The sequence below is a fragment of the Erpetoichthys calabaricus genome, chromosome 8 (genome assembly GCF_900747795.2).
Source record: "Erpetoichthys calabaricus chromosome 8, fErpCal1.3, whole genome shotgun sequence".
NCBI lineage: Eukaryota > Metazoa > Chordata > Cladistia > Polypteriformes > Polypteridae > Erpetoichthys > Erpetoichthys calabaricus.
Genome location: NC_041401.2, coordinates 194,173,266 through 194,185,510, shown reverse-complemented (window position 1 = coordinate 194,185,510; position 12,245 = coordinate 194,173,266). Strand labels below are relative to the sequence as shown.

The 12,245-nt window shown below is 44.1% G+C and overlaps 1 protein-coding gene across 4 annotated transcripts in view; it reads right to left on the bottom strand.

The window, feature by feature from the left end:
* The window catches only part of pikfyve (phosphoinositide kinase, FYVE finger containing), a 158,262-nt gene that overhangs the window by 92,003 nt on the left and 54,014 nt on the right, over positions 1-12,245 (bottom strand). For 2 of the 4 annotated variants that reach the window (XM_028808040.2, XM_028808042.2), the window contains exons 18-20: positions 9,414-9,554; positions 6,814-6,940; positions 3,151-4,325 (exon numbers count right to left, since the gene is read on the bottom strand). In XM_028808040.2, the coding sequence (XP_028663873.2) occupies positions 3,151-4,325; positions 6,814-6,940; positions 9,414-9,554 (1,443 nt within the window). The remainder of the gene's footprint in view (positions 1-3,150; positions 4,326-6,813; positions 6,941-9,413; positions 9,555-12,245) is intronic. The other 2 variants (XM_028808041.2, XM_051930260.1) reach the window with 1 other exon arrangement.

Below are 12,245 nucleotides of genomic sequence, written 5' to 3'. Positions count from 1 at the left end.
TTCATATTCAGGAGTGCCACGGTGCTCAGAGATGAACAGCCACATTACTGATGAAACCTTTGTTAGGGTCTTGCTGGTGTGACAGTACAGAGATATAAATTGAGAATGTCATCGTTCATTTTTATTTTACACTTCTTGTTAAAAGTAATGTGATTTCTTAAGAGACGGCCAACAAGCCCTAAGATGAGTGGAGGTCCGCGAGACAAGGGATTGATAACGAGCACTAACTTCTCTCTCTGCATTTCTACAGACTGCAAGAGGAAAAATAAAACAAACATTCATCCGGTCCTCCAAAATGGCCACCAGGCATCCCAGAATTTCTTCAACATTCCGGCTTCCCTTGATGACATCCCCAGAACCCATCTTCATTCTCCATCCCAAATCGTATTATGGGATATCATCTCCTGTTGAATTCTGGTCTGTACTTGTAAATTTTTTATTTTTATACTGTATTGAGGATTTGTTCTGTTCTGTGTATTGTATTGTATTGACCCCCTTTTTCTTTTTGACACCCACTGTACGCCCAACCTACCTGGAAAGGGGTCTCTCTTTGAACTGTCTTTCCAGAGGTTTCTTCCATTTTTCCCTACTAGGTTTTTTTGGGAGTTTTCCTTGTCTTCTTAGAGAGTCAAGGCTGGGGGGCTGTCAAGAGGCAGGGCCTGTTAAAGCCCATTGTGGCACTTCTTGTGTGATTTTGGTTACTATACTAAAATAAACTAGCCAACCCGCGGTGTAACATACGCCGCATAATTATGTATTGATGAGTGAACACTTCCTGAAAGACACAGTTGTCCAAATGGGGTGGGTTTGAGGAAACGACTGTAGGTGAATGAAAAGATGGAACTCTGCAGAGGGCAACATACAATTGTCCGTGACTGACTCATTTAGCGATTCACATCCGCGACAAACATGATTCTTCTTAGATGGTCCTGTCGCATCCACCCTTGCACTCGAAGCATACACACTGCCTGGTCATGTGCCCGGTCGCAAGAGCAACTCACGGAGACCCACCCACCAACTCTAAGACCATGGTGTGTAAAACAGTTTGTGATGGTGGACGCGGTCGTGCGTCATAACCGAAAAGAATAATGAAAAGTCAACGTGGCTCAGAGGTGCATGTGGAGTGGAGCAGAGGCGAACGCCAATGACGCCGTGCTTTGTGAGTTGCTGTGTCTGAGTTGGTGGGCGTGGCTCTGTGAGTTGTCATCGTATCCAATGGTCTTAGAGTTAGCGGGCGTGGATCCGTCCTGCGTGCTCCATGGGTGTCTTGCTCGCTGGCGGCTTAGTGAATTATATATATAGATTGTATTGTACTGTATTGTAAGGTCAGTAGGACCACCAAGACAGAATACATGTGTGTGAATGAGAGGGAGGTCAGTGGAATGGTGAGGATGAGGGGAGTAGAGTTGGTGAAGGTGGATGAGTTTAAATACTTGGGATCAACAGTACAGAGTAATGGGGAGTGTGGGTGAGAAGTGAAGAAGAGAGTGCAGGCAGGGTGGAGAAGAGTGTCAGGAGTGATTGGTGACAGACGGGTATCAGCAGTTCCTGGTTGTTTTGTTCTTTTTATTTTTATTTATGATGCAAATTGAGGAGTTGTGGTATTGTATGAGGAAGTCGGGAGTGGCAGAGAAGTACATAAGAGTTGTACAGGATATGTACGAGGGAAGTATGACCGTGGTGTGGTCTGCGGTGGGAGTGACGGAGGTGGGATTACATCAGGGATCAGCTCTGAGCCTTTTCTTCTTTGCAATGTTGATGGACAGGCTGACAGACGAGATTAGACAGGAGTCCCCGTGGACTGTGATGTTTACTGATGACATTTTGATCTGTAATGATAGTAGGGAGCAGGTTGAGGAGACCCTGGAGAGGTGGAGATATGAGAGGACAGGAATGAAGGTCAGTAGGACCACCAAGACAGAATACATGTGTGTGAATGAGAGGGAGGTCAGTGGAATGGTGAGGATGAAGGAGTAGAGTTGGTGAAGGTGGATGAGTTTAAATACTTGGGATCAACAGTACAGAGCAATGGGGATTGTGGAAGAGAAGTGAAAATGAGAGTGCAGGCAGGGTGGAGTGGGTGGAGAAGAGTGTCAGGAGTGATTTGTGACAGACGGGTATCAGCAAGAGTGAAAAGGAAGGTCTACAGGACGGTAGTGAAACCAGCTGTGTTATATGGGCTGGAGACGGTGGCACAGGAGGCAGACCTGGAGGTGACAGAATTAAAGATGTGCATTGGATGTGACGAGGATGGACAGGATTAGAAATGAGGGCATTAGAGGGTCAGCTCAGGTGGGACGGTTGGGAGACAAAGTCAGAGAGGCGAGACTGCGTTGGTTTGGAGAGATGCTGGGTATATTGGGAGAAGGGTGCTAAGGATAGAGCTGTCAGGTAAGAGGAGGAGAGGAAGGCCTAAGAGGAGGTTTATGGATATAGTGAGAGAGGACAGGGCGGCATGGTGGCGCAGTGGGTAGCGCTGCTACCTTGCAGTTAGGAGATCTGGGGTTCGCTTCCCGGGTCCACCCTGCGTGGAGTTTGCATGTTCTCCCCGTGTCTGTGTGGGTTTCCTCCGGGCGCTCCAAAGACATGCAGGTTAGGTGGATTGGTGATTCTAAATTGTCCCTAGTGTGTGCTTAGTGTGTCGGTGTGCTTGTGTGTGTCCTGCAGTGGGTTGGCACCCTGCCCGGGATTGGTTCCTGCCTTGTGCCCTGTGTTGGCTGGGATTGGCTCCAGCAGAACCCCATGACCCTGTGTTCGGATTCAGCAGGTTGGAAAATGGATGGATGGATGAGAGAGGACATGCAGGTGACAGGTGTGACAGAACAAGATAACGAGGACAGGAAGATATGGAAAGAGATGATCCGCTGTGGTGACCCTAACGGGAGCAGCCAGAGGAAGAAGAAGATTGTCGTCACATGCACAGAACAAATCAACTCTGTTGGGCTGTCTTGGGAGATATGGGACATCCTGTCACCCCTATCCTGTATCCTCTGTCACTTAACCTGCTTGTGCAGGAATAGCAAAGAAAATGTGCAAGTGTGATGCGTGCTGACCTCGTAAGCCACTCTGAGTGAAGGTGTCTGCTGAGAACGCATTAAAACTCCTTCAGTCTGTCTACCTTAACACTGTCTGAGAGTTTGGAAGGCTCACCTTTGACGCCCAGGCTAGGTCATTCTGCACCTGGCCGCGGTCTTCCTCGCTGTCGCTCTTGGACACCGTTCTTACCGGCGGCTCCTTATTATGTGCAAATGGGTCAAAGTCTTTAGATTGGATTCTCCCACCCCTTGCTCTAAAGTCTGCCAGCATTCTAGCAAGGTCTTTATTATTTCCAAGCTTTTCAGCGATTCTGGTGCTGGTAAGCTCATGTGAAGGAAGGACCTGAACGTTCTTCATCAGAGCGCCGCCATTTAGAGACTGCAAGGAAGGAACCTCTTTGAGAAGCTGCCTCTTCCTCCTGCTGTCCAACTCTTTGAATTCTTTATTGATAAGAGGCGAGAGGTAGACTTGCTCTGGGAAGTAATCCCTGCTAGGACATCGCATGCCCTTGGGGATCAACAAAAATGGTTCTCTGAAGGAAATGAATGGCGAGACACAAAGAATAACATCTTTAAGCTCCTGCTTAAAGGCAACAGAATACAACTTGAGTCGATCTTCAGAGGAAGCAACTTCTTCTGCTATGAACAAACCAGTGTCATCCTGAAGGGGGTCCCTGAAGAGTCGAGGTGGGGATTTTACCGTCTGTGACTCCTCAGTTTCACCATCAAGGATGGCAGTTGTCTCACTTAACGTACTGCTTTCACTGATGTCATCTTTGAGGTCATCTATTAAGAATGGAGCTGCTAAAATGGAAGGCACAGAAGGTCTGTGTACCTCTCCCGATTCACAAGGCTCGGGTTTTAGACCATTGGCTTCTTCCAATTCTTCGCAAAAAGCTCCGTCATCAAGCCCCCCATTTTCTTTGTGATAGCCATTCTGCTCTGTAGAGACCGACTCAAAAATAGCCGGTAGCTTATCAGAAGGCAAATCCAGCTCCTTATTAATAACGTGATTGTCTTCACCTTGAAAAAGGTCCTCTCTGTCTTCTTCAGTAGCTCCACCATCTATGAATGAATGGAACGACCTGCTTTTTGTCATGCTGGGGGGCATTGCAAACTCATCCATCAGAAAGGAAATTTCTAACTGTGAATGATATGCAGCACAGATCATAAAGATGATGATTTCCTTCACTCGGGCTAACTCGTATTCTGAAGCCCCTCGCAGTTTGATTGTGCATCCCAAGTGAACCGGACATCCCTCAAAGAACATGAGTGTCTTAGTCTCCTCTGCTAGAAAAAGAAGAAAAGAAAATCACGCAAATAGCAAAAACAAGCAACTCTCTGAAAAAAATAAAATCAATAGATAGATGACTGACAGAAATGAAAGGCACTACATGATTGATAGATAGACAGATAAAAGGCAATATCTAATAGTATAATAAAAGACAGATATGAAAGGCGCTATATGATAGATAGATAGATAGATAGATAGATAGATAGATAGATAGATAGATAGATAGATAGATAGATAGATAGATAGATAGATAGATAGATAGTGAAGCAGTAGAGGCCGCTATCGACCTCTGGAACCCTCAGGTACCACGCCAAACACCAGGTAAAAGTGCGATACTTATTTATTTTATAATAATATTGTGCACCAAGCACCCTCCACTCCACACTACTCATACAATACTCAATAATAATACAACTCTTACTCCCAATCCTCCTCTCCCAGACACTTAGTCACCCTTCCTCCCAGCTCAGCTCAGTGTTCTGGTCTCTCACAGTCCTTTATATAGTCCGTGACCCGGAAGCGTTTCTCTCTCTTTGTCCATGTGACCGTGAACACTTCCGGGTCGGATAAAAGCTCCTTTTATTCAACCCGGAAGCATGTTGTTTCTACATGTTGTTCATGTGACCAGGACGTACTTCCAGGTTAAAGGGCACGTAGCACTCCCCAAGCCTCCGTACAGCGGCTCCTGGTGGTCCCCATGGTATCCAGCAGAGCTGTTTATAAAAACTACAAGGTCCATAAGGCCCTGCTGGAATTCGGGGAACCTCCATGCTGCTGGGAGGGCTCCATCTGGTGGCTTGGAGGTGTGGGCCGGAATATTTGGCTGGCCATCCATCACAATAGATAGATAGATAGACAGATAAAAGGCAATATATAATAGTGTAATAAAAGAGATAGATATAAAAGGCGCTATATGATAGATAGATAGATAGATAGATAGATAGATAGATAGATAGATAGATAGATAGATAGATAGATAAAAGGCAATATATAATAGTATAATAAAGGAGATAGATATGAAAGGCGCTATAAGATAGATAGATAGATAGATAGATAGATAGATAGATAGATAGATAGATAGATAGATAGATAGATAGATAGATAGATAGATAGATGTGAAAGGCACTATATAATAGTAAGATAGATAGATAGATCACAGGTGTCGAACTCCGGTCCTAGAGGGCCTCAGTGGCTGCAGGTTTTCATTCTAACCATCTTCTTCATTAGTGACCAGTTTTGTGCTGCTAATTAACTTGTTTTGCCTTTAATTTTAATTAACTTTACACAGCCCCTTTTCCTTAATTAGCAGCAAAACAATAATGAGACACAAAACGAACTGCCCACACAACCAGCTATCCACAATATCTGAAAATAAAGAAAGGCGAAGGTCTCAGTAAGGTTGATCTCTCAGATCACCAAAACATTTTGACGGTGTTATTAGAAAAAACAGAAAATCAACAATTTTGAAAATGTCTGCTGTGGCAGAATGAGAGCAGCAACAAGCCATGGAATTAAAGAATGAGTTTAATTAAGAGCAAGAATCAGCTTCTCATTAAGAAACTGGTTGGAGTGAAATTGGTTGGCGTTTGAAGATCCACTTTAGATGATCATCTGTTGGCTCGTTTCACATCTCATTTCTGTTTGGCTGTCATTTAATGAAGAAATGAATCAATTCAGAGGTCTGAATCCTTAAAAACAGGGCTATTAAAACAAAGGGCAAATGAGTTAATTAGCAGTGAAAACTGGTCACTGATTAGGAAAAGGGTTAGAATGAAAACCTGCAGCTACTGCGGCCCTCCAGGCCTGGAGTTCAACACCCCGATAGATAGATAGATAGATAGATAGATAGATAGATAGATAGATAGATAGATAGATAGATAGATAGATAGATAGATAGATAGATAGATAGATATGAAAGGCACTATATGATACAACAAACATGCACAAGAATTACAAAAATGTAGAAAGACAACATGATCCTCATGCCAGCCCTCCATTTTTTGATTTGCCATTACCACTGCTGTTACTCTCAGTGCCACAGACTTCTTCAGTGTCTTTTCGTGATTAAATATGAAATCATTAAATAAATTCCCCAGGCATTAAAAGTTTGGCCTCAAACCAACATTTCGCTGACTAAACCCACTGTGGCAAGATGCTTTACCACCTGTGCCAAGTCCCAACAACGCCTCCCAGGTGGCCTTCCCTAATAAAGCACAGGTGCAGCCATTATATAAAGTTTCCAAAGTGGAGCAAATCCAGAGTGAAACGTAACCTCTGGCCTTTTCTATAGAAATGAAGAATCAGAGTAAAAGTTGGAAGTGGCAGGTAAAAATGGTGTGGATTTGCATACTGGACCGACACACAAACACACATTACACCTGATGAGGTCAAAGATGAAGGATGCTCTATTTTACTTCACAGGTTAAACAACTATAGAAAATAAAATAAAAGATGCAGAAGCTGCCCTGCTCTCCGGCTACATACCACTGGCCAGCTGGAACTGGTGCAAATAGAACTTGTGACAAGTTCCTAGGCGAGGTTTCGTCAAAAGCTGATCCATGGACATGACCAGATCTCCTTGAGTCATTCGGCTCACTCTGTCCAACACTTGCTGTGAAGTTTTAATAAAAAAGGCAGACAGTTTGATATGAACAGACACGTCATCAGTCCACTTTCTTATACCTAACAGAGGGTCTCTAGTACTTTTCATAATCGTCTTGGTTATATCTGGGAAGACCATCAAGGTATGTCAACCTTTCTCTGTGTAGGTCATTCCTGGGGGTCCAGGGTAGCCTTATATTCAGGGTTAGGGTTAGCGAGTCCCTGTGTGGAGTACTGAGGAGTGTTGGGCTGTGCCAGCATTAATCAGTGCTTGTGTGGATTGAATCGGTGTGTGTGTGTGAAGTTTAGGGTGGGAGAGCAGGCAACACACACACAGCCTGTTTTCCTACTTGAAGCCCATGACAGTAAAATTAAGCACAAGACAGAAATGAAGACCTCAAGGAATACCAGAGCTGTGAGGCTGTGTCACTGCCCACTGGCCAGTGCCCACCAGAAATATTCTATTATACAATTAGAGTGGAAAAAGTCTATTTAGTACATTTAATAAAGCCTCAGTGTGTCCTTCTTTATTAATTATTATGTATTGTCAAACACATGCACATGGGAGGCAGCTAAAGGGCTCAAAAAAGGATTATTCCATGCCGGACCAGGGGAAGGCAGAGTGCACTGATCCATTTGCATTTCCCTTTCCAGACCAAACATGGGAAATCCCACCTGGGCTCAATGACATCACTTCTTGTCCCTGCCCAGGCTTTAAAATGGCCATGTTTTGTCCGACTGTCTCTGTCTCTGTCTCTGTAAAGACCTGTGAAACCAAATTTTCACTTTTTGACAGCTAATTTCAAGCATACGAGTGGCTGACCTCTAAACCTTTTTTTTGCTGTATGGTCCGAGTCCTTTCACAGTTATCTGTTGTTTATAGAAAACAATGGAGATATTTTATTGTAGTAGTTATACTCCCTGAAATGCCAAATCACTGATGCATTTGTGCAAACGCGTGCCTGGCAGTGGACAGCTGGCACAGTTTGGATGCTGCCTGGCAGCTGCTGTCATTCCTATTAACTGTGACATGCTACAATGCCGAGGGCGTTTTAGAGGGTTTGAGCTTTAGTGTGAAATTTATCAGATTAAAGGGCAAAAATATATGACCAGAAAATATTTTAGGTTTAAAACATCAACTCTTTTTTAATGTTATAAAGTGTTCACATGATGGCACTTCAATGATTAAAGCAGGGTGGAGTGGTGGCTCTGAGGCTAGGGATCTGCACTAGCAATCGGAAGGTTGCCTGTTCGAATCCCGTAAAAATGCCAAAAGGGACTCTGCTCTGTTGGGCCCTTCAGCAAGGCCCTTAACCTGCAATTGCTGAGCGCTTTGAGTAGTGAGAAAAGCGCTATATAAATACAAAGAATTATTATTATTATTATCATGGAAACACAAACAGTTGAACTCCTGATTATCCGCACTCCGTTTTACAGACGTTCAGCATCATCTGAGCCGAACCTGTAAGTGTAACACACAACGTTTCACGTAATTATAAAAGCTTTGCTGTCAATAGTGTAGCAAACACATAAATACTGCGCTTTTAACGTCGACTGTACTGGGTGAGCAGCTGGTGACTGTGGTGTGACTCATTGCCATCCCTCCCTTGGCTGTGGTCAGTGTGTCACCAGCCTTCACAGTGTACACACACTCTAGTGTTTCATTCACTCAGGATTCTTGTGTTTTAAACATTTGAAAGAATTATGGTGAACCTCCGGTGGGAACCATAATAATAATAATAATAATTCTTTACATTTATATAGCGCTTTCTCACTACTCAAAGCGCTCAGCAAGTGCAGGTTAAGGGCCCAACAGAACAAAGTCCCTATTGGTATTTATGGGATTCAAACCGGCAACCTTCTGATTGCCAGTGCAGATCCCTAGCCTCAGAGCCACCACTCCACCTATAAACCCAAGTTCTCTGGCTCAGAAGCAAGTGCTTTGCGGCTTGAGCTAAATGAAGAGCATCATTCATCAGCTGCAGAGCCTGCCTCGGACCACCGTGAGCGCTGCACTTCCCTGGCGACGTCAGCCTCCACCTCCTCTGCGCCGTGTCGCTACTACACTCCACCCGTTCACAGTGCATTCCAACTGGTGGTGAGCTGTGAACCCCTGGTCTACGTCTCAGAGGACAGCGCTTTGTGGCATGAGCTAAATCAGTCAGCTGCACAGAGCCCACCTCTGAACGCAGTGAGCTCCCCTGCTGAGGTCAGCTGATCTCCCTCTCAACATGTGTGTGTGAGCTCCCACCTTCTCTGCACAGCGTCACCACTACAGGGGCCTTCTGATTTATCGGAGTTTTCAGTGGTCCGCATTAGCTCTGGTTATCAGGGTCCTACTGTAGTCAAGTCAAGTCACAGCAGCTTCAATCTCTTCTCTCATTTCCCCTCTTGTTCCTGAAGGCCATCCCTGCCATAATGGACAACACCCACTACTCCCCTGAATACTAGGAACACTAAGAGCATCGGTCAGAGTCACTTACTGGTTTCACGTTGATGACCAAAGTGATGCCCTGTTCCAGAAGCATGTCCTGAGCTATCCTGGAGACCGTCTTCTCAACCAGGACTAAATTAGGACGTACATCCATTATTCTCTGGACGTAATTCCTTAAGAATTCATGTTCCTGTTGAGAGAAAAATAACAGATACACATCGGCAAGATAAATGTCTTGAATATATTACACGATTTTATGTTTTTGATTTCCCTTACCCTGGCTTTGCAGATTTTAAATAAAACGGACATTCTCCAATTAAACTGATTTATTATTAATTTGGACAGTCATGCCATTGAGATGTTAGGTGCTGCAAAATATATGGAATGTGTGACGTGATTGGAATAATAAGAACAACCTGTGAGAGGAGCTTAGAATTTAACCAAGAAATATTTATTTGTTTTATAGATTTCAAGAAAGAATTTGATAAGAGTAAACTGGAAAACTTCACTCATTGTTCTCCAAATGATCAGAATTAACTTGAAAGATGTGGGTCAAATAGCCAATGGGGAACTGGACATGATCGGTAATGTTCTGTGTTATGGTATTACAATTGTTTAAGTATTTTATTCTTATTTCTGCAGTTGCCGAGTTTTTAGGTGTTATATTTATGTGTATTTTCTGCTACGGTAATAATTATGTACTATCACTTTAAATGTGGTTAAGTTTCATGCTCTTTGTGGGTGGAGCCCCAAGAGGCGGGGCCACCTTGACATCCCCATGTCTGAGCCCATCCTTTGGATATTTAGGACAAAGCCAGAAGAGAGCTCAGACGTAGACTTCGGAGTACAAACTTGTGCAGTGGCACCAAATAAATGATTGATTAGGCCATCTTGGTATTTGGCAAGACCTAATATCGATTTTCAAGTCTGAAAAATAGGATTAAGTTGAAAAATTTTCAGATGCATCAAAATATCAGATAGCAATTTATCTTGACTTGATGTATTGTGATTTGGTCCAGATATATACAGATGGTTCAAAAGATAAAAAAAATCAGGAGTGGTCCCCCCTCGACTTTCTTGTATACTCAGATATGGGGATGGATATTTGAGGAGTAAACCACAAGGATTATAATTTTATATTATGTACATTAAAGAACCGTCAACAACAAATCAAATCAAATGAATAATATAGTGAACAGTCCATATTACTAACCGAAGGTTGTAAACCGGATGGGCACAGGGCTCACTGGATGTACGGAAACCCCAAAGGTCCATGCTGTGACAACGCGCTTGCGAAAGGAGTCACGGCTCAAACCAACTGTGACAACGCGCTTGCGAAAGGAGTCACGGCTCAAACCAAAGGTCCATGCTGTGACAACGCGCGCGCCTACAACGCGCTTGCGAAAGGAGTCACGGCACACAGCAACTGTGACAACGTGCGCGCCTACAACGCGCTTGCAAAAGGAGTCACGGATCACACCAACTGTGACAATGCGCTTGCGAAAGGAGTCACGGCTCAAAACCAAAGGTCCATGCTGTGACAACGCGCTTGCGAAAGGAGTCACGGCTCAAACCAAAGGTCCATGCTGTGACAACGCCTGCGCCTACAACGCGCTTGGCGAAAGGAGTCATGGCTCAAACCAAAGAAAACACAGAAATGAGACTACGACCTGTGAACTACACCTGAGGTAAAGTGTGCACGCCAGGTTGTACGGCCGCCCGGACGCGACCGCCCACACCACCGCACATACCCTCTATGATATGTCTTCACGCAGCGGCTTCCCACCAAGGCGCATATTGCGCTGTGGCGCTCACCCCACACTCAGACACAGCAGCTTCCCAGAGTCAGTAGGTGGCCCCCAAACAACACAACCTGTTCAAGCAGTTGGTGTCAGCGAAGGCAACAGACTCACGTCTCCACAAAACAAAACCGCTGTAGTACAGATATGCTTATTGGATTAAATGACATTTCCCCAGACGCACCCGCCCTCCATGATATGTCATCCATCCACATATCGGACGGAACAGAAACTGATTGCCATTCTAGGATTTCCGATTCGCTAGCGAATCGCGGGCTTACTTGTTATTATAAAAGTAAAGTTAAATAAATCGGACTCTGCAGCTGCATGAATAGAAAAGTACCACTTCCGTTTAGCGGAAATAACCCAAAAGTTGATAGAATTGTACCCAATACTTGTATGCAAAATTTGGTTGACCAAAGTGAAAGCGTACTCAGGTTATCGTGTTTACACACACACACACACACACACACAGACACAGACAACTTCAAAAATGGTACTTTCGGACTCAGGAGGTCTAAAACGTCGAAATTCATCAAAATCTTGAGGTCGAATTTTTAGACGATTACAATACTTTTCCCGATACTTCATATACAGGAAAGTGAAAAGAAGGCAGCATCTGCTTTTTACACGAAGAATATGAAAAAAGGCATCCACAGTGAGGATATCTGATGACTTGTCGGTACATTCAGCAGAAAAGTTTCCAATTTATTTAGGCCTGGAATGGATAACTGACACAAATACGAAAAAGATAAGTTTTATTACCGGATTCATTGTCTTCAATATTAGCTCTAGAGAGTGGAAACTTGTCAAACTGGACAGACATGCACTAACCTCGCGCCAAACTACATCAGTGACCTTCTCCATCACTATGTGCCTGCCCGCCCACTAAGGTCCTCTGATTCTGGTAATCTTGTTGTGCCTGTCACTAATCTACACTCCATGGGTGACAGGGCCTTCAGCTGTATAGCGCCCAGACTCTGGAATGACCTACCAAAATTAATCAGGTCAGCTGACTCCATGAATACTTTTAAAAAACAACTCAAAACTCATCTGTTCAGGAAGGCTTTTAGCTCTATTTG